At 44.7% G+C, this 22614-nt stretch overlaps 2 protein-coding genes across 4 annotated transcripts in view; both read left to right on the top strand.

Annotated features, from left to right (window-relative positions):
- Positions 1-7847, top strand: part of PPP1R16B (protein phosphatase 1 regulatory subunit 16B) — a 156705-nt gene extending 148858 nt beyond the window's left edge. For all 3 annotated transcript variants that reach the window (XM_043984310.1, XM_043984311.1, XM_043984309.1), the window contains one exon: positions 4325-7847. In XM_043984310.1, coding sequence (XP_043840245.1) covers positions 4325-4912 — 588 coding nt within the window. In that variant the 3' untranslated portion in view covers positions 4913-7847. The remainder of the gene's footprint in view (positions 1-4324) is intronic.
- Positions 7848-17690: 9843 nt separating this feature from the next.
- The window catches only part of FAM83D (family with sequence similarity 83 member D), a 28579-nt gene continuing 23655 nt past the window's right edge, over positions 17691-22614 (top strand). The window contains 1 exon segment of the mRNA XM_043987101.1: positions 17691-18243. Within this exon segment, the coding sequence (XP_043843036.1) occupies positions 17773-18243 (471 nt within the window). The 5' untranslated portion in view covers positions 17691-17772.

Below are 22614 nucleotides of genomic sequence, written 5' to 3'. Positions count from 1 at the left end.
CAAAGCATAAAGGATTAGGATGCCAGAAGGTAAGGATGGGAGAAAGTCAAGAGTTCAAGAGGGAGAGTGATAGATGGGTGAATGAATGAATGAATAAGAAAGCATTTATTAAGCACTTACTGTGAGTCAAGCCCAAGTGATACAAATTGAAAAATGAGACAATCCCTGCACACAGGGAGCTTAATGGATAGATGACACATAATACATAGAGAGCTGTGGTGGCTAGGTGAGGGTATTTTGGTCCAGGAAGACAATGGGATGGTAAGTAGTGCCATAAGGAGTCAATTGACTGACAATACCCTCCCCAGAAGTTTTGGGAGTGTCGATTTGACTATTAAGAGTAAGTGCTAGACTTACTAGCTGTGTGACCCTGGGCAAGTCACTTAACCCCCATTGCCCTGCAAAAACAAAAAACAAAAAACAAACAAAAAAAAAGAGTAAGTGCTAGAAAGTGGGCAGGGTATATGGGCATGGTGGCATGTCTAGAACATTGATTGGTTGATGCATGGTCAAGGGTCAAGGGACAGCTAGATATAGTGGTCTAGGGGACAGCTAGGTGGTGCAGTGGATAAAGCACCGGCCCTGGATTCAAGAAGACCTGAGTTCAAATCTGGCCTCAGATACTTGACACTTACTAGCTGTGTGACCATGGGCAAGTCACTTAACCGTCATTGCCCACAAAAACAAAAACAAAAACATTTTTTAAAAATCAATGTAGATATAGTGGTCTGTTAAACAAAAATGGAGGGTAAAAATGAGAACGAGGGCTTAGACCTGAGGATAATAAAGGGGGCTGAGTTTGATCTGGTTAATTGGCATGTATCAGCACATGGTAAAATTGAAGGTATCTGAGACAGGCAGTGTAGGATAATGATCGCCTGTCTCCGATGGAAGATGGATTCCTTCCAACACTATTTCAGTGGTTATCAGCTCTGGAATCTTGTTGGAAGATTTGGGAAGGTTGTAGAGGACAGGGAGTCTCTGTAGGGCATATGGTCATTTGGACAGTCAGCATAGGTAGGATAATATAAACATGTAAAAACTAAGCATTGACAAAGCAAATCTAGCTCTAAGCTTTGGTTAGTGGGGCATAGGACACAGACCAACAACCAATAAGGTGTTCAAATGCAGGTGGACAGCGCCCCCTGCTGTCTGCCCTATAGTATGGCTTCACTAGGTGCCAGGCCATTCTTTTTCCTCTTTTTCCTCTTCTAAAACTGATTTGTCCATGCATCACTTTGGACCTTGAAATATGTTTCCTAAAAGTCTTGGTGCCATTTAAGTCTGTTAAAACTTAAAGAAGCTTAAATGGCACCAAGACACTTGGGATATCCTGTATATCGATGGAAAACATAAATGTCTGTGGAGATTGAGGATAGGGAACACCCATGTGACAAAGAAAGGCTTCAGAGAATTTGGGAACAAAATAAAGGAAATTAAGGCCATTCTTCTTTGGTGAGGGGGGAAGCAACATGTAATCAGCATTTTTGGTGTACATAATTTCACATTTAATATTCTAATTTTTTTTTTAATTTTAGTGAGGCAATTGGGGTTAAGTGACTTGCCCAGGGTCACACAGCTAGTAAGTGTTAAGTGTCTGAGGTCGGATTTGAACTCAGGTCCTCCTGACTCCAGGGCCAGTGCTCTATCCACTGAGCCACCTAGCTGCCCCGACATTTAATATTCTAGAAGAGAAAATACTAGTTTTCATATGAAAACCCAAATTGTGTCTCTCACTAGTTCTATCTCACTGAAGTTAGGCAGAACACAGTTTGGAAAAGATGAAATGTGTTGTTCCCGAAAGAGATGCGTGTTAACTAACTTTGATTTTCTTATTGTGCAAGATCTGAGATTTCATTGGCCTAGGTACACCCTCTGTCAATGTTTTTTGTTTGTTTCTTTTTTTTATTGAGGCAATTGGGGTTAAGTGACTTGCCCAGGGTCACACAGCTAGTAAGTGTTAAGTGTCTGAGGCCGGATTTGAACTCAGGTACTCCTGACTCCAGGGCCCGTGCTCTATCCACTGCGCCACCTAGCCACCCCCAGCCTCTGACAATGTTGATGGCAATCTCTCCATGTCCATTTGTTCCCATGACCCCTCTATATATAGCTACCCTTTGACCAAACACTTTCGAATTGAATCTCTCCCCTCCATACCTCCCTCCTACCTTTGGACTCCACCTGTTATTTCATTGATTTAGGGAATTCCCAAGGAGGAATGGACTCTAGCAATGCAGATCAGCACTTTATTTGCAACTTAGAGTCCTAGAGAGTTGTCCGTGGCATCAAGAGGTTAAGTGACTTGCATTGAAGTCACACAGATTGTGTCAGAAAACACTTAAACCCAAGGTTTCTGTTTTCCTGGCTTTCTACCTCCTTTGCCAGGTCAAATTATTTCTGCCAAAATAGTAAGGTCATAAGATCATAAATTTATAGCTAGAAGGGACTTTAGGAGTCATCTATTCCAAGGGTTCTAAAAGTATGAGAATCTCCAGGGGTCCCCAAGTGCCTTTCAAGTGGTCCCTGAGGTCAAAACTATTTTCATTATAGTACTAAGACGTTATTTGCCTATTAAGATATTCCTCTCTTTTCTATCTACACATCTATGTGAGACCAGATTTTCTTCACATACTTCATCCAAAATAACATATCACAACAAATTGAATCCAGAAGCTGACTTGAGAATCCAGTTGTCTTCTAATAAGCCAGACATTAAAGAGCTTTACAAAATATGAAAAACAGCGCCCCTTTTGTCACTAAATTTTTTGTTTTGGAAAATTTGTTATTTTTCACAAAAATATTTATGTCAACTTGTAATGGGTTTAAATACTTACATGATGAATAATATCTATTTATATGGTATCTATTTATATAATTAATAAGTATTTATAAGTGTATCCATTTTAATTTATAATATGGTAAACATTGATAGCTATGACCCATGTAAATAAAAGTTATTTTTGAGAGTATAAGGGGTCCTGAAACCAAAAGAAAAGAGAAATGCTGACTCCTTGATAGTACCTCTAGTACAAACCCTTCATGTTGCAGATGAAGAAACTGACCCAGAGAGGTTATGTGATGTGTATAAGGTGGCCAAGTTGGAATCTGAGTCTGGTTCTTCTAATACCAAATCCAGCACCTATTCCACTAAACCACACTATAAGTCTATTCCAGCCTGACCACTTGGCATTTTTTATTATCAGTCCGTTTGTTCCAGGGTTACATGTAGCGGAATTAACTGATTGAAACCAAATTTTAAATAAAACAAAAGGGTGTAATCATAAAATTTGTGAGCTTGAGGGAATCTCAAAGATCATTTGGTTCAATCCCTTCATCTTATTGATGAGGAAACTGAGGCCCAGACAACTCAAGTGACTTGCCTAAGGTCACAGCATTGGTATATGGAGGAGTCAGGACTCAGAGCCAACTCTCTGGACTTGTGCTGCAGTATTCTTTCTACTTTACCAGCCCACAGTCCTTCAATTTGATTTATGGTTTAATTGCTGCCTTGAAACAAAATGACAACTTGACAGTTGTGACAGTTTGTGAATGGTTGTGTCTTTGAGCATTTTAATGAATTTTCAGTAGTTTCCATCATATTTGGTCTTCGGGTAAAAGTTACCAGATAAATAGTCCTGAGTGAGCTCTGTAGTTCCCTTAATTGACTCAGGACCACTTGCTTCATAAAGGACTTGTGACTGGATGGTTTGGCCCAGGGAAGAGCACAGCACACGGGAAGTCACAGGACTGGGCACAAGTACCAGCAGTGTCATTTGCTCTCTGTGATAGCTTCAGAGAATCACTTTCTGTCTCCGGGCCTCTGTTTTCTCATCTTTAAGATGATGGAGCTGACCTTCTAGCACCAGACCCTAGGACAAATCATTTTACAAAGTGAAAACGCCTTCTCTAAAGCACAGAATTATCTCCTGATTTGGCTGTTTGTGGAATTTGTTTTTGCACACTTTGGACTGCCTAAAAGCAGAGGTGCTCACAGAACTTGGCAATCACTGTGAACCTAAAGAGCTGGCTGGGCTCTCTGTTCCCTGGGGAGGTTTGTGATTGATTTTCCTACGGATATCCATGGGCTTATAGAGCACTGGACTGAGCCTCTCTGACTTAAAGGGAAGTAGAGCTCTTCTGATAGCCCTGTCATTTAGCACAATGTATTGCATATCATAAGGACTTAATAAATTCTCTGATTCATTTATTCTCATTCATTCATCATATAGGGGGAACAGTGGTAGAGTTAAAATCCCATTTTGTTCAAAGCCTCTTCAGAGTTGGGTGATACTAACAGTTGGTGACTTTCCTCCCTTGTTCACAGAACACTATGCTGGAAAAGCCATTACTTCTTTCTGAATTTATGACCAAGAGCACATTGGGGAACACAGAGCTACCCATGCAGAATGGTCTCCGGGGTCCGGTCAGCACTTACCCATACTCATTGTCTAACGGGGACATGCCCATCCAGAATGGACTCCGGGCTCCGGCCACTACCCATCAATACTCTCTTGCCAATGGTGACATCTGGAAGGTGCATGAGGTGCCTGATTACAGCCTGAGTACATCTCTTTCCTATGGTAGCCCTGGCCTCCGTGACATGCCACAACCCTGGAATGTATACAAGGAGCCCAGCCACCAGACGCTGTCAGAGCTGAAGAGGCAGAGGGCAGCTGCCAAGCTCCTCAGCCACCCCTTTCTGAACCCCCACCTAGGTGGTGGTGTGACAGGGATGGGTGAGGGAAGCAGTGAGAGCAAGACCCCCCTGATCGGAACAAGAACTTCTCCTTACAGTGCCAATGGGACTTCTGTATACTATACAGTAGCCAGTGGGGACCCTCCTCTCCTAAAGTTCAAGGCCCCAATGGAGGAGATGGAAGAGAAAGTGCGAGGCTGTTGCCGAATTTCTTAGTCCTGCTGCAGCCATGCCCCTGGACTCAGGAGGGAGAAGGACCTGGTCATGGCCAAAGCGCTGAGCTTTCCTGAGCCTGGCCTGGGGCACATACCTGAAGGACAGCTGTGTGGGGTGGAGAGTAGATGGAATGAGGCTACTTCTCACTTTCAGAGAGGAAGATTTTCCCACAGTTGTCCTCAATCCTGGTGTCACTCTGAACTGCCCACCCCTAAGAGCTTACCTTGGACTCCACTTATCACCATTCTGAATGAAGAATACCAAATTATTAGCCTCATGCAAGTGACTGCCAGATGTCTGAAACGTGACTTGAGGAATCCTGCTCTGCTCTTGTGAAACATTTGCCAGTCCTAGTGATCAAACTCCTACATGTCTCACACATGCATACACACACAAACCACTTGTGCCCCACCCCATTGTGCCAAAGACCAAGGTGGGTGGCTATAAACAGGAAGGTGAATGTCCAGCCTGGGCCCTGAGAATGTAGCTGCTCACTTGCTTATGTGAGTAACAGGTGCTGACACAGAATGTGTGTGGGACAGCAGCAGAATGTCTATGGGGCGAGGTACTTTCCAAACCACGGTTTAAGTGAGATCCAACTCTAGACTGAGGCAAGGCCCCAGCTATGCCTAACTTTGTGGTTATGTTCAGCAGGGGAGGTTGAGGGTATTTATGACTCTTGGGGGGGTCTCCCTAGGAATACCCCTTCATAGAATCAAAGCAATAACCCTGAGTCATCTTGGAAGTTGGAGACTAACAGCACCTAATCCAGCACCATGCACATAGTAGACACTCAGTGTTTGTTGAGTGAATAAATGAATGACTGGGTTTCATAGCCACGGTCAGTGTCTGCTGGTGTTAGGGCCTCTTTTCTATGTAATATTCCAAGGGAGGTGAGAATCTGTGAGGGTGATAAAAGAGAAATTGTCCAGAGAAGCTCCCCTGTCAGTCCCACTAAGATAATGCCTCACTCTGCAAGATGCTGTCCCCATGAGAGTTCAGTGTCAGAGATACCATATTAGGTTGTTCCAATCTCATTTGATTTTTAAAACTCTACATAGCATTTTGCCAGTCACATCTACAAAGCCAACATTTTAAAAGAAAAAATCTTTCTAGACTATTAAAAGTCATGGGGAAATTACATTTATCTCCAGTCAAGGAAAGTCTCATATTGACTCCTATCTGCCATGGGCTGGATATGGTATTTAGAAAAGGCACAATTGTGCAGGGGAAAGATCCCTGGATTTTGTATCTGGAGCATTTGGGTTCTAAGCTTCACTCTATTACTTAGCAGCTGTGCAACCTTGGGAAGGCCAGTTCACTTCTCCTGGGCCTATTTCTTCATCTTATAAAATAAGTGAGGTAGACTAGATGATCTCTAAGACTCCTTCCAGCTCTTGATACTTGGATCTCTTGAAACTCAGGGACCAAACCAGTTTCTGGTTGCTGAGTTATCTGCCTCTTAACCTCCAGCCTAGGGAAATAGGAGCTTATGTTGCCAATTTGTGAAAACATCGCGGTAGGAGAGAGATTTTAACTTAAAGCACCCAACCAACCCCTGTAGTGTTTTAAATGGACCAGTACTGATGTGCCCAACCCTTCAGGGTCCCTGGTTGGGGCAAGTGGTCAATCCAAGATTCTGAAATGCTTTCACTGCCTCCCAAGCACACCCAGCTTTACTTTTGTGCTCATGTGTTGTGGGTACAGAGTTTCCTTTCTGGAGAACTGCAAGCACAGGATATGGACAGTGACAGAACTTCACCTGAAGGCATAAACAGTCACTGGTCTGCACTGATGGAGCCCCTGCCAGGACTGTTAGTGTTCATCCCAGTAGAAAGCCTTTGGTTCTCATTAAAGGTGACAGGAAGTGGGTAGGAGGCAAGCATAGTGCATATGACTGACAAGGCCATTTATTCAGTGGCTCGTCAGGAAGCACAGCGTGCAGGAAGGCAGGAAGGGACCAGCCAGTTACAGGACTGCTGTTTCTAGGCTACCTGTGTCCCAAAGGAACCTGGGCTTCACAAGCAGAGGAAAAGCACCCCAACGTCATTTCCACAATCCATCCAGTCCGGGATTCTTTGTCTGCTAGGAGCCATCAGTTGGCTTGATTGCTTCCAGACAGCTTCACTTTTCAGCTTAGCCCATCATGATTACCATCATGAATTTATCTATTCCTTTGGGGGAACTGTTTGGATATTTATCCTCAATCACCTCTTGGGGGTAGGGGCAATGAATTTCACAAGTTTCCTTTCTATTATGTAAGCAGGACAACTTTTTTGGTCCTAAAACTACCTCTTTTCAGCTCCATGGAGGTGCCCAAGTTCTAGTTTCCAGAGTTTGGGGAACAAGTGTATGTTTATTCCTTTCTACCTCCCCCTTTCTATAAGTTAGAGTGATCCCAAAGTGGAATGGGCTTCCCCGATGGAGTTCCCATCATTAGAGGTGCTGAAGGTCACTAGAGGTCACAGAGTAACTTGTTGGAGACGTTGTAGAGTGGATTCCTCCTTATCTACAGGTTGGGCTACAGGCCCTCCGAGGTTCCTTCCAACTTTGAGGTTCCATAATTTCCTGAGTCATTGAACACATTTCTCTGCAACCCGATGGACTAACTTTTTATTAAAGACCCAGGCCATGGGTGGTGCCAGTACATGTCTATCGTCCTTGCTGCCAGAGAGGCTGAGGCTGGTAGAATCTTTGAGTTCAGTTCTGTGCTGCAGGGGGCTAAATTGACTGGGCGTCTTCACTAAGTGTAACACCGATATGGTGAGTCTCCTGGAGCAGAGGTCCACCAGGCTTGCCTGAGGAGGGACTGAGCATCCCAGGTGAGGGGGGAAAAGAGGTTAAAATTTCCATGATGATTAGCAATATAATCTATGGTAAGTAGCCAATTGCACCTTCAGCCTGGATGAGACAGGGAGACCCAGTCTCCCCCCCCCCCAAAAAAAAGCCATTCCAGAGGTATATAAGCAACATGTGTGCATGTATGCAAACACATCTCTATATGCAGCCTTTATAAGAAACAGCCTGATAATTTTTACATTGTGTTTTACATGTTAACAGCCCTTTCTCGTCATAATTTGACTGATTCACAAAACCCCGGACAACTCCAGAAGCTGAGACCATTGTCTTCAGGAAGCTGAGACAGAGAGACAAAGGTGGAGGTAGAAATAGTGGCCTGCAAAGGCCTTTCAGTGAGCCAGAGAGCGAGACGGAGAGCTCAGGGTTTTTGAGATGTGATGACATCTTGCTGCAGTAGGGAAGCAGATAGCACCCTGACCCCATGAGACTAGCTTGGATTGGGCATCTCAAATGAGGATAGGACAAAGAAGATAGCCAGTATCCACAGCTGCCCCAGGAGTTGGCATATGTGAACAATTTTGCCTTGTTTGTGCTATAGAGCACATGGAATATAGTGGCATTTTAAGTATCCACATGTCCAGAGGACTAGAGGAGAAGCTCATCCAAAAGCCACGTATATTTGATTCTGTCACTATATTCATTGCAGACCAATGCTGAGGGCTACTCAGTCTGGACTGGCCTCCATGCTGGCTGGAAAGGTGGCAAGGTGTGCAGTGGCAAAGAGCTAGGAGTTGACCATATCTGACCTCTGTTTGTAGCTGCTGACATGCAGACCTGATGGCTTTAATCCTAAACATGCAGGGACTCGAAGGCATGTTTCTCCCATGTGTCCACTTCTAGCCTTCCTGGTCTGAGTGCTGCCCAGTGCCTCTCATTTTGGGTGTACCTGTGTACACCTGAGGTTCTCCAAGGATTTCCTTGGCTCCCCATCTCTTCAGATGAAGCCAGTGAGCTTGGAATAGTTGCAGAAGTCCCTGTGCTTTGATGGGAAAGAGGCTCTGGCTGAATCTCAAGTTGTGGATTGTGGGGAGCACAGGGAAGGGTCTGCCAGACTGAGGAGTTGAGAGAACAATGATCTTACCTATGGCATCTACTTCTGGGCAGCTATTATGGGCCCTTCTCCAGTGTGCTCTTGCAGTGGGATAAAACTACCTCCCTGAAGAGGAAAAGTTCTGAGCTTGGGCATTTCAGCCTCCTTTCAAGGGCATTAAATATAGGAAATGTGCTTGTCCAGCTTCTGTTATCAGTTTGCCTGGAAACAGAGGGATGTGGTAGTAGAAAGAAGCCAGGTGAGTCAATGACCCCCAAGCCTAGTTATTTCTTGTGCCTAATCAATGCAAAGCAGAAACCTTTGAACACAATGGAGCCAAACAGGGCCTTGGCGTCTCCCCAGCAGCTAGGCAAATCAATAACTAGAGCCTTTGCCTCCTGGGGAGATAGGATCCCACTGACGGGTTCTCTGATTAACTTCCCGTTGTCTGGTATGCAACAAAGGAACAATGATGTCCTGAAAGAGATATAGAGCCATGGCTGCAGGTGTATGAGGCTTGCCTACCCTTACATGTGGCCTTATTGGGCACCACCCAATGTGTCATCTCAGTTCTGCCCCTGTATGGGAAGCCTCAAGGATTTCTGCATTCGTTGTATTGCTGGACTCTTCCAAAATGGAGGACTTGTTTATGTCACAGCTGACCAGAGCTACAGCCCCAGACTCACAGATGCCTGGCCTGTGTCCGAATGGCCTTCTCTCTCCATTATCCCTTTGTTTTTCATGTGCTAGAATCTGTGTTGAACTAGTCAACACGAGCTTGATGAGGAAAACCATTGCTGCCTCTTAGAGTGGGTTCGGCATTACGGCGTCTGGATCAGAACAGTATCTGAGATCAACAGTGGCAGCCAGCTCTGGAAGGAGAGTGCAACTTGGAGTTCGAATCCCAGCTCTGACACTTACTACCTGTGTGGCCTTGGGCAAGTCACTTAACCTCTCTAGGCCTCAGTTCCTTCCTCTGTAAGATGAGGACCGTGTACTAGATGACCTCAAAGGTCCCTTCCAGCTCCAAAAATATGATCCTAAATTCTTGCTGACATTGTCTCCTGCTCTGGTTAACACAGAAGAGCTTTGTTTACTGTGACTTAGTAGGAAGTTGAACAAAGTTCAACAAAGGTTTCTTCATCTTTGCTGAGGAAATTTCCCCTCTTGAAGAAATGACTCTGATTCCTCTCCTCTGAGAGTGAGGAATGGGGGGGAAGGATGGAAAAGTTGGACAGTTTACCAGATCCTTCCAAGTTACAGTTCTGGCATTATTACTTACTTTGAATTGTGAATTCCCTCAACAGCAGAAACACCCATATTCAACCATAGGTGCAAAAAGAACACCCAAAGCCAACAGAGATTTATAGATTATCCATGCTGATATATGTGTGTGTGTGCGCGCGTGTGCATATACACACATGTAGGTGTATGTGTGTGTTTATACACACATATATGTGACAGGTTGTTTCTACTTCTCAGTTGTCTGCTATAAAATATAACATATGTTTAAACGTTTATGTTTTGTTTAACATATGCTCATATTTTGTAGCAGATAACTGAGAAGTAGAAACAATCTGCCCTTTTCTAACACCCCCTAGCCCATTATGTAAGAGCTCTCATCTGGCTAGGAGCTAGACTGAGAGTTTGTCAAGGTCACAGTCACAAACTACCAGCTGCTAAAGCCTCAGGCTTAGTGCTGACAGTTAGATGAACTATCCATGGAGTCCTAAGTCAACTACCAAGACCTTAGAACTTATTAATAGCTTGTAAGCTCCATGAGGGCAGGTACCTCATCTTATTTATCTTTATATCTCCCCCATACAGTGCTGTGCACATAGATACTTAATAAGCATTTGTTAAATTTGAATTTTGTTTCACCAAAAGAAAAAAGTGTTGCCAATTGGTTGATCAAAATCAAACAAATCAATAATTTTAAGCCATAAGTTAAATTTTTTAAATGGGGGCTTTTATTCTTTCTAGTTTGCTATGTACAAAATTAAACTATATCATTTCCAGATTTCCCATCCTATTAGATTTGTGGCAGAACATGATGGTATTTTTCAGAATAGTTCAAGGAACATTTACACAAAGGCTATTACCCCCAAAAAGATACCAGAAGGGTATCTTCTTTCATTTTTCATCATCTATAATCAAGCAAACCTATCCCTCACTCCTTTGGCATCCAGTAAGGGTTAGATCTATGGTTAGGCCCCAGTGGCTGGCTGAGTATGAGACTGGAGCTACCACGAAGGCAGTGAAATTAGGCCTGGTTTAGAAACCACAAAAGCCTTTCTGCAGGAGTGCTGACTGCAGCAATGGACTCCAGGGGTACAAAGTGCCCACTGTAGATAGGCATATTAAGTTATGTGTAGCAGGGTGTGGACCTGAGCATCCAGGACATGTTTGAAGATACCTAGCCCCCTGCAATAAATAAGTCACCAGGCCTGAAGCCACTGATGTATATAAAACACTTAACAAAATGTATTTTATGTGAGAAATGTATGAACACTGTATATTGTATTAGCAACTTTGTGTAAAAAAATTGGTAATCAACAGAGTAATATATTTAAAACATTTTTTAAAGACAACCACCGATCTTTGATATCGTATGGAGGTGACTTCATGCTGTACCTTGAAGTCTAGCGGGTGGTTTCTCACTGTATGGAGACAGTGTGTCTGGTCCCCAGGGCGCTGTGCATGCCAGATGGGGACCTGTGACAAGAGCAGCTTCTAAATGGCAGTGTCCTTCATAGGACATGAATTTTTTAATTAAAACTATTAAATTTCTTTTAATAATACCTGTCATTGTCACTATTTATTTTAGAGGGTAAAGTCTCCTCAGTTGGGCTGAGCTGGATTTGGGAACTCATTGAGGGAGGGCACTGAGGAGCAAATTGGCAGATGGTTAGAGAGGAAGGCCTTGCTTTCATTGTTCCCACTCACCCGCCCCCACACAGTCCGTGACAACTGAGAGAACATCTGGGGATTCACACTCAAGTTATTTTTCTTGGGCATCATGGGCCCAAAGTGGGGCTTTGGTGAATTCTAGTGTTTTTTTCTGGCATCAAGGGATGGATTAAAAGCAGTGCAATTCAATTCAACAAACATTAAAGCCTAATATGTATAAGCACAGCGTTAGGAGATAGGGGCACACAAGCAAACAATCCCTCTTCTTCAAAAGCTTATATTCTACTTGCCAACTTAGCCAAACTGCTCTCTCCACCTGGAGGAGTGCAATTGTAACAGTATAATTTGTAATGCAAAATAAAATGAGGCTTTAGGTGCCCTCAAAACTGGGAGTGCTGGAGCAATTTCCCTTTTAGCTGGTAGAATAATTTCTTTTTCCTTTTCCTCTTATCTTCTGTTTCTACCTATTAATCTACTTTCCTATGATTTGTTCTTTCTTTGCTATCTATAAGCTAGTTCCAGCATCCCCCTACCCTTAAAAAACATTCCCCTGACCTTGGCCACCCCGATCCAGACCTTCCAAGTTATTGACCTGTACTGATCCAAAACCAGAAATGTTAGTGCCCTGTTGAGCTCCACAACACTAACCTGGAGCAAATGAGGGTAGGGCATGGGAGGAGGAGGGAAGTAGGAGCTTAAGAAAAAAACAACAGACCCTGGTAAACTCCTGTAGGACCTCCTGGGTCACCAGCATCACCAAGGACTCCACTTGGAAGGCTATTTCTGGGGAGTTTATGTGGGAGGCCAGGGAGGCACCCATCTAGAATGACTGGGGAAAGCTATCTGGCAACCTTCAGATTTTAGCTAATTATTCTTGTTAGCAATGAACTTGTCTTAATTTTCAATGAAGATACCATGGAAGGGGCTCCTGAAATTCCCACTAGAGAACAAAGCCCAAGTTGCCCCAGCCTTGTTCCAGTTCTGATCCTATCCCAGTTCTCCTTTTAACTGTTAAACTCCCAAGAAAGGATAATTTATACTCCTTGCTTCTACTTTGACTACTAACAATCTGTCATATGACCCCATTGCTCTACTGAAACTGCCCCCCCCCCAAAAAAATTCACCCGTGCCTTTTTTTTTAAGGTTTGTGTGTGTGTGTGTGTGTGTGTGTGTGTGTGTGTGAGGCAATTGGGGTTAAGTGACTTACCCAGGGTCACACAGCTAGTAATTGTTAAGTGTCTGAGGCCACATTTGAACTCAGGTCCTCCTGAATCCAGGGCCGGTGCTCTATCCACTGTGCCACCTAGCTGCTCCCCAACCAGTGCCTTTTAAATGGCTAAATCTGATGGTCTTTTCTCAATTTTCATCCTCCATGATTTTTCTGAAGCATTTTATGCTTACCGACGATCTTTCCCATTGAGATACTTTCTCCTTCATTGTCTTCTGTGACACTAGTATCCCCTAATTCTCCTACTGCTTGACTGTTTCTTTCTTTCTTTTTTTTTTTTTTAGTGAGGCAATTGGGGTTAAGTGACTTGCCCAGGGTCACACAGCTAGTAAGTGTGTGTTAAGTGTCTGAGGCCGGATTTGAACTCAGGTACTCCTGACTCCAGGGCCAGTGCTTGCTGCCCCTTAACTGTTTATTTCTAATCTGTTTTGCTAGTTCATCTTCCTCCTCTAGCCTTCCAAGTATGGGAGTCCCCCCCAAATAACAATGGCTAGTATTTATCTAACACTTATTATCTGTCAGCTAGTATTTATGTAATACTTATTATATAACACTGTACTAAGCACTTTACAAATATTATCTCAAGTGATCCTGACAACAACTCCAGGAGGTAGGTGCTATTATTATCTTCATGTTATAGATGAGGAAACCGAGGCAAATAGAGGCCAAGTGGCTTGACCAGGGTCACATAGCTAATAAGTATCTGAATCTGGACTTGAACTCAGATCTTCCTGACTCCAGGCCCAGCACTTAGCTGTCTGAAAAAAACTTGGTCCTCTGGCCTGCTTTCTCTCTACATAATCTACCCATCTCCATTAATCCAATTATCACCTTCATAGAGATAACTTCCAAATTTATATAATCAGTCAATCTCCTGAATTTCAGTCCCCCATCTACCACTGCCTGCTGGACATCACTTGGATATCCAGCATTATTTCAGACTCGATGTGTCTAAAACTGAGGTCACCATTTTCTCCCCTAAACCTGAAATTCCAGATTCTCTGTTTCTGCTAATGTCACCACTAAACTCCTAGGAAGCAGCCTCACAACTTGAGATTCAGCTCTGATTCTTCTCTTTCAACACCCACATCTTATCAGTTACCAGGTCATGTCATGTCACCGTTACGACATCTCTTGAAAATGTCCTCTTTCCACTCACAGGACCACCACTCTAATTTAAAGCACCAATCATCTCTTACCTAGATTATTACAACAGCTTCCCAATTAGTCTCCTGGCCTTTATTCTTTCCCCTTTCCCATACATTCTTCAAACAGCTGCCAAAATATTATTCCTATCATGCAGGTCTGACCAGGTCAGTTAGCCAACTTTCAGTGGGTTATTGTTTTCCTACAAGATAAAATGCAGCCTCCTTTCCCTGGCTATGAAAGTCCCACACAGTCCTCCTTCCACCTACATTTTTAAATTAATTAATTAATTAATTTATTTATTTTTGCGGGGCAATGGGGGTTAAGTGATTTGCCCAGGTTCACACAGCTAGTAAGTGTCAAGTGTCTGAGGCCGGATTTGAACTCAGGTACTCCTGAATCCAGGGCCAGTGCTTTATCCACTGCACCACCTAGCGGCCCCCCCCCCTACATTTTTTGCTGGATTTCACATACTCTTTGATCTTCCTTGAGCTCAATATGCCCTCTCCCACATCTGTGCATTAGTAGAGGCCACCCCTGGAAAGCACTCCCTCCTCGTCTCTGTCCTTCCTAATTCTTTTTCTTCAAGGTGCACTTTACGTGCCACTTCCTCCACGAAGTCTTCTCTTATTTTCCCACTGTTCTCTTCTTCCCTGGATTTTCACTGAGCTCTAAATCTCTCCTTTACATCATGACACCTACATTTACACTTAGCTGTGTACATGTAAGAATCTTCCCAGTAGGATGTAAACACTTTGAGGACAGAGTCTAAGTATCCCACATGAGAATGGTCCTGCCTGGGCATACATTTGACCCCAAAACTTGTCTGTTAGGTCTAAAGGTATCTGTAAATGATGGTATGTGCTGATATACTCTCTTGTTAGTAGGAAACATTTGCCTAAGGCTACAGTTATGATAGGTCTCTCTTGCTTATGGAACATTCCAGTGGGATTATTATCCGCAACTTGCCCTGTCTCAGTTCATGTAGAAGCAAAGATAATATCCCACCTCCCAAAATGCCCACTCCCCTTTTAAAGGGATTAAAACCTCTTCTCAAGTCTCTACCCATCTAATCACACTGATCTACCCCATCGATCACATCAAAAAAAGACATGGCATCTGCCTCATTTTTTGGTTATAATCAGACACAAGACATCCATGATAATGCAAGGGAAAGAAATTGGAAGGTCAACAGCCAAGAAAGTCAAATCTCTGATTCTCCTGTCTATTCCTCCTTTGTGTGCACTGGAAGAAAGTTGGAGCTCATAGGGAGTGTCCCATCCGTTCCATTTACTATTATTCAAACAACAGCAACCTACAAAAAGTCTCAGGGGTGAGAAGTAGATACCCAGAAATTGGATTACCACTCAACCCTTCCTACCACATTTCCTCCTATGTGATAACAAAGATGAAGGAACTCTGTTCCTCCCAGGATTGTCTCCAACACAAAGAAGTTCTATGCCTCCAAACCAATGAATTCTGGGAAAGAATTTGTTCGGTATAGCTATCTTCAGAATCTGGAGGCTTTAATGACAACACCCTGAAGACATCAGCCCCAAATTTTACACATACAAGTATGTATGCATGTATTAGTGGATGAATAGAACTAGCTGAAGGTTGGAGAGCATTCCTCACCTTTGCCCTCCCCAGTAACTATAGATATAACATTGGGGGATCATCAAACGTAGTGATGTCTCACTACGGTGGTATCTCAGATGGTGAACTTAAAGTCTGGTGAATTGTTTTATTTTTTCCCTGCTTATGACACCGATTAAGAACAGGCAGCTCAGTCATAAGAAGTTGCTATTTTATTGTATTATTTATAATGCAAATGCAAAATGGATCTTTTGGGCCCCAAGACAACTGTTCTTTTATCATTATTCTCATCTAAGTCTGGTCCAAGGGCAGTGTACGCCCAAAAGAGTTGCCCTGGAGAAAGGCGGGGGGGAAGGCTGAATGGGGGAGACATCAGAAGTAGGAGGGGCTAAACTGACTCCACTCACGGTCTTGCCACATTACTTGAGTTTGGCTTTGAAGGAAGGTTCAGGTTTCAAACCCAGCCAGGTGAAGGGAAATCCATTCCAGGTGTGGGTGATGATGTAAATTGCCTTGGGGAAGAATGCTCAACTCCAAAGTCAGAAGTCCTGGGTCAAATCCTAGCTCTGCCACCTGCTATTATAGGTGGGACCTTCTGCTAATCAATCTCTCTGGAACATATTTCCTCATTTGTAAAATAAAGAGATGGGACTCAATGACTTCTTAGGTCCCCTTCAACTCTATATCTAAACAGGGATAAAGAGTAGTTCAATTTGGCTGGGATGCAGAGTATGTGATGAAATGTAGGAGTTAAAGTTGGGGCTAAAGTATGGAGAGCCTTGAATGCCAGCAGCAGAACAAGTCCTTCCGGATTTGGGGAACTTGGCAGCACTAGTCCTTCCTTTGTAAAATCAAATGGTTGGGGGCAGCTAGGTGGTGCAGGGGATAGAGCACTGGCCCTGGATTCAGGAGGCCTTGAGTTCAAATTTGGCCTCAGACACTTAACACTTACTAGCTATGTGACCCTGGGCAAGTCACTTAACCCCAATTGCCTCACTAAAAAACAAAACAAAAATCAAATGGTTAATGGGGAAGGTATGTGGCGCAGTGGATAAAGTACAGGCCCTGGATTCAGGAGGACCTGAGTTCAAATCCAGCCTCAAACACTTGACACTTACTAGCTGTGTGGCCCAGGGCAAGTCACTTAACCCTCATTGCCCCACAAAAAAACCAACCAAACAAAAAACCCCCAAACCAGCCAAACAAAACTTAATGGTTGAACCAGAGGATTTATAAGAGTCCCTTTTCTGTCATCCTGTGGTTCTCAACTCTGTGATAAAAGCATTCCCTTCTTGGGGGCTTTGCAGGCTTTAAAGCTCCATATACACGTCCCTTATTATTAGGTGGGAATGGAGTAGGTCCTCGAACTGTTCTCTGAACACAATTCTGTACAGGCCTGCAGTAAGTCCTCGTGGGGCTCCTATGGGCTGACACAATCACTGAAAATAAGCGCGTGCTCTCCCGCATAGGTTGGGCAGGAACTTAAAGACGCTCTCAGGAACCAGCAGGGGGCGCCCCAGAGCCACTCTTTGGGGCGAGCCCCGCGGTGCCCTTAAGCTCCGGGAGGAACCTGTGAGGAGCTTAAGTGCTTGGTAGAGCCCAGTTTCTGGATTCTTGCGGCAGAGGATCGGCCACCCACCCAAACTGGAGCCCGGTTCTCTGGGCCCAGGCGCATATATTCAGTCCCGCTGCAGGCTCGCCTCCAAACCTGGCAACGCAGGGGGCACAGGACAAACGTAGGCCCCGCCACGGTTACCGCGCTAGCCCTACCTACCCTTTACAGACTGCCCGGTTCTGGGTTCGGAGCCGTTTGCAGGCGGGGCCTCTGTCGGCCTGGCCCCGCCCGGCGCCTCCTCTCCACACGCGCTGACTGTACGAGAGCGAGTTTAAAATCGGCTAACCAACCGCGGGCTCCTTGTGGGAGGGGCTTGGCCGCTGGCCCTCTGGGCGGGGCGCTTCTTCGACCAATGGTCGGACCGAGTTTGAATTTAAATCCCCCTCATAAAATGGGGGCCGGGCGCCGCAGTTCTAACCCGGGCCGGCCCCCAGCCGTTTGCCCCGTTCGCTCCGTTCGCCTCTTGCAGGTCCGCCATGGCTACGCCGTCCCAGCTCCTGGATGACCTGGCCGCATCGTGCCTGTCCCCCCGCGGCCCTCCCAATCTGCCCGAGCTGTACAGCGAGGCGCAGCGGCTGGCCGTGGAGGAGCTGGTGACGGGCGGCCGGGATGCCTTTCTCGCTTTCCTGCGGCGGGAGAACGTGACCTGCTTCCTGTCGGAGGAGGAGATCCAGAGCATCCTCCTGGCCGCCGAGCGACCCCGAGCGCGGGGGGAGGACAGCTCGGCCGAAGAGTCCTTCACCTCGTCCCAGGACTGCTCCTCGCTCACCTATTTCCCCGAGCAGTCGGACATCGAGCCGCCCGTGCTGGAGCTGGGCTGGCCCGCCTTCTACCGCGGCGCGTACCGCGGCCCCACCCGCGTGGAGGCGCATTTCCAGCCCTGCTTCCAAGACTCGCCGTACGGCTGCAAGGACGCGGTGCGCAAGCAGATCCGCTCGGCCAAGGAGGTGAGCGAGCCCGCGGGCCGGCCCAGCCCTGCCGGCCTCCCACCCCCTCGGCTCCGGCCCGCTGGGGGTAGAGTAGACCTCCCGGGACACCCCGAAGCAACTCCTAAATAGCCTCCTTTAGCCTGGGGGGAGTAGTAACCCCCTTTACACGAAGGGGAAACTGAGACCCAGGGCTACAGAAGCAGCTACCTGCGCTCCGGTCAGCCCTGGCAGAATCCAAGGACCAAGAAGGCCCCCGGGGTCCTTTCAGGAATCCTGGCCTTTGCGCTTTGCTGCTGAAGTTTCCCACACCTTGTGTGTGTTCATAAATGGCTTGTTAGAGTGGAAATTAGTCACAGTCATGAGAGACCCGGGTTCGGATTCCTCCTCAGACACATAACTTTAGCAAATCACAGCGTCTTGGAGCCCCATCTAACTCCTTTTTAGAGGATGCTATTTGCAATAACATCCTCACAGAGCTGTTGGGAGCAAAGTTCGGAGAACTCTGAAAACTGTCTAGCACTTTATACACTTGGTGGCATTGTTCTAGCTGTCAGCCTTTGTCCCCACTCGGTGGAACCCTCTGCGGGACCCACCAAGATTGTCCCCTCTCGAGTTCACTTAATTTCTGGGTAACTTTTTTCTTCAGGATCTGATTATGGGAGGACAGTTTCCACGAGGGAAAGTGCACGAGACCCTTCTGCAGCCCCTAAATAACACTGCTGCTTCCCAGAAGTGAATAAGTTAACCCATCTCTTAGCTCTGAACACCGACCGATTCGCTCCTCCCCCCACCCCCAAAGGGCCCGTCCTTCTTGTTCTTGATGGTGATGGGGTCCAGGGAGAGGCGGGTCATGGAGCAAAAGAACCATTGGGAAAAATCGGGTCTTGACCTTTTACTTAATTCAGTAAAACCCAATTCCAATCACTGTAACTGAAGCCTGTTAAATAAGGTGCTGTTCTTAAGAAGACAACATTCCCTGTCAACTCCAATCCATCATTGAGTATTTAAGTGCTGTTATGTGACAGGGGCTGAGGATACAAAGATCAACTTGAAATGAGGATATCTAGTAATAGCTGGGGTTCCCAGGTCTAGAAAATTGGAAGATGGGGCAGCTAGGTGGCGCAGTGGATAGAGCACCGGCCCTAGATTCAGGAGGACCCGAGTTCAAATCCAGCCTCAGACACGTACTAGCTGTGTGACCCTGGGCAAGTCACTTAACCCCCAATTGCCTCACCAAAAACCCAAAAACGAACAAATAGAAAATTGGAAGATAGGGAACCGTCATTAAGTATCGACATTTCATTTAAACAAATTAAAAATTAATAGAATTCACTATACTAGTTTCTTTAAAAAAAAAAATAGGGCAGCTGCTGCCAGATAGATCAAAGACAATGACAAAGCTGTCTACTTAATTTTCATGCCCCGGGTCCTTTCTTCCAAAGACTAGAAAAATACCAATTTCACTTTGGAAAACAGGGTAGAGAGGGGATGGAAAGGAGCCATTCCTGCTTTCTTCAGCCCTCCCCCCCCCCCCCCATCAATTAGAAATGTACTTGGACTAACTCAGTTATTAAAATGGAGATCACTTTCCTCAGCTCATCAGCTGTTCACATACTAATAATAATTGCTTTGTTTAACTGGAGGGAAGGCATTGGTAAGAGCCTAGGCAGTCAGGGATAAGTGAGGAAGGGCAAAGGGAGACGGCTACAAAAATGGGATTTGAGAGGAAGAAGAGTTGTGCAACTGGGCAATTTTGCCTAGATCCTGGTGGAAATCAGTGACTTGAGTTTGCCACCAAGAATGGCCTGGCTACTTCCTAGACAGCTGTGGTTATTACTTCAGGCCTTTTGTGGAGGGGAGGGGAGGGGGAGAATGTGAAGCAGGATCCTGTGTAAGTGGAAATATTGGTCATGTTATATAAAAATGATGTAAGCACTCCAGGTTCTTACCTGTAATTGAGCATCTAATTATATAATCGGGCAGCTAACTATATAGGCTTCTGTGACTTGTCTATAAAAATCAGTATTAAAAGCTCACATTTCTCTCAGTTCTGCCACTTATTACCTGGGTGACCTTAGATAAATTGTTAAAACTCCATGGACCTCAGTTTCCTCATCTCTGAAATTAGGGAGTTGGGCTCTATTACTTCTAAGATCACCCTCAGGTCTAAATCTATTTTCCTATAGTCACATAGCTAATAAGGTAGGATTTGTACCCAGTTCTTTGGACTCCAAGTCCAGTACTCTTTCGAGTATCTTCTACTTCCTCTTGAGGGCTGCTTGCCTGCTTTCCATAGAATCTTTGTCCATTTGTGGTTGGCAATAGTCAGACATGTGACTTAAAATTTGTATCTCTATACAAATATTGGTGATGCCTTTCATTGGCTAGATATGATAACATTAATCTGCTATTCTCTCACTGTCCACTAAACCTGTGAGGTTACCGTTTCTTCTGGGCCTTTCTTTCCTCAAGGTAAGACATAGCCCTGTGGCAGGATTTTGGGAGTCTTCCACACTCTATGGGAACAAGAACTAACTTGCCAGTTCAAATGTGAGCTTGTGCGGTCTTTCTTTTTTCTTCTTCTTTAGAACTGCCTGAGCTCTGAAATATTTCTTGTGTTTTTCATTATTTAAAAATGCCTTGGGTTTTTATCTAAAAGGCATACTCAATGGAATATGTTCTTACCTGCTTAAGGAGGAAGCTTGGTATAGGGGAATGCAGTCTGATCTTGACATTAAAAGACATTAAAATTTTGCCTTTGGTGCTTCATAGGTGTGTGATCTTTGGCAAGCTAGATACTTCATTTTTCTGTGCCTCAGTTCCCTCATCTGTAAAATGAAAGAATTCCTTGCCTTACCAAATACCCACCATACATTTAAATGTTTACATCCACAAAAGTACCATGGTAGACATTAGGAATGCAAAGACAAAACCAAAAAAAAGCCTTTAAAGAGCCTAAATCCTACTTGTTGGGGAATGGAACGGAGGGGTTACAATATATGAACATATGTACATATATGCTTGATAACTTGAGAGAGAGAGCCCTAATACCTATGGGGATCAGGAAAGACTCCCCCATAGGAGATTGCAAATGAGATGGAGAATGGAGAAAAGAGAGGAGGAAAACTGCAATGTAGACATTGAGGGATACTTTGTAAAAAGAACAGTGGTAGGACACGGAGTGTTAAGTTTGCAGAACTTTGAGCAGATCAGTTTGACCAAGAGATAGAGTTCATGAGAGTGAGTAATATGTGCCAAACTTGGAAAAATAGGCTGACATCAGATCATGAATGGCTAACAAGAAGAGTGTTTTTTTATCCTAGAGGTAAAAAGGAGCCATCTAAGGAGGATGTTGGTGGCCAGTTATGAGGCCTTTGTAATAATTCCAAGTGAGAAGTAACGAGAGCCTGAGCTATGGTTGTAGACCAGTAAGCAGAGAGAAGAGGAAGAATATGGGACAAGGCTTGGCAAATGAGGGTACTGGGGTATAAAAAGGAGAAGGAAAAATCAAGGATAAACCCAAAGTTAAGAAGCTGGGTAACTAGAAGAATGAGGGTTACAGGAATAGGAAAGTGTTGACTGTAGGGATGTTAGCTTAGGGAATAATAGATTGAGTTCTGTTGTATTCATATTGAGTTCGAGATGTCTCTAGGACATTAAATTAGATGTCTTAACAGTTTGTGCTTTAGGACTAAAGCTCAGGAGAGAGACTGGGTCTGGATATATAAATCAGGGAGTCATCTTCATAAAGATGATTAGACCTATAAGAGTCAATGAAATAACCGAGAGAGGTTTTTTACAGAGAGAGAAGAAAATGGGGCCCAGGATGCATTCTTGGGGGACACCCATGACATACATTAGATCTATCACAAGAGACTAAGATGGAACAGTCAGAGAGAGAGCATTCCGAGAACTGGGAGAATGCACGGTCATGAAAAGCCAGACAGGAGACAATGCCCAGGAGGAGGTGGTGGTTTTGTTGTTGTCCAACTCTCCGTGACCCCATTTGGATTTTCTTGGCAAAGATACTGGAGTAGTTTGCTATTCCCTTATCTAGCTATTTTACAGATGAAAAACGGAGGCAAATATGATTAAGTGACTTGCCCAGGGTCACACAGCTGGTAGATGTCTGATTTGAATTCAAGTTTTCTTGACTCCAGACCTGAGTACTCTATCTAGTTGTTGATTATTGGGTACTCTATTTATCGGTCACTAGTGGTTAAAGTCAAAGATTCCATGGTCCCAAATGCAGGCAAGTTCATAAATATTGGGTGGTAGAAAACTTGACAACAGTTGGTGAGAAGAAAACCTGAGATTTTAGAAAATGAATGAGTTAACTGGGTTGTGGAAAAGCTATCCCAATCTTTGGAGGTTTAAATGAGATAATAC

The sequence above is a fragment of the Dromiciops gliroides genome, chromosome 2, assembly GCF_019393635.1.
Source record: "Dromiciops gliroides isolate mDroGli1 chromosome 2, mDroGli1.pri, whole genome shotgun sequence".
In the NCBI taxonomy this organism is placed as follows: domain Eukaryota; kingdom Metazoa; phylum Chordata; class Mammalia; order Microbiotheria; family Microbiotheriidae; genus Dromiciops; species Dromiciops gliroides.
This window is presented reverse-complemented; position numbering and strand designations above follow the sequence as displayed.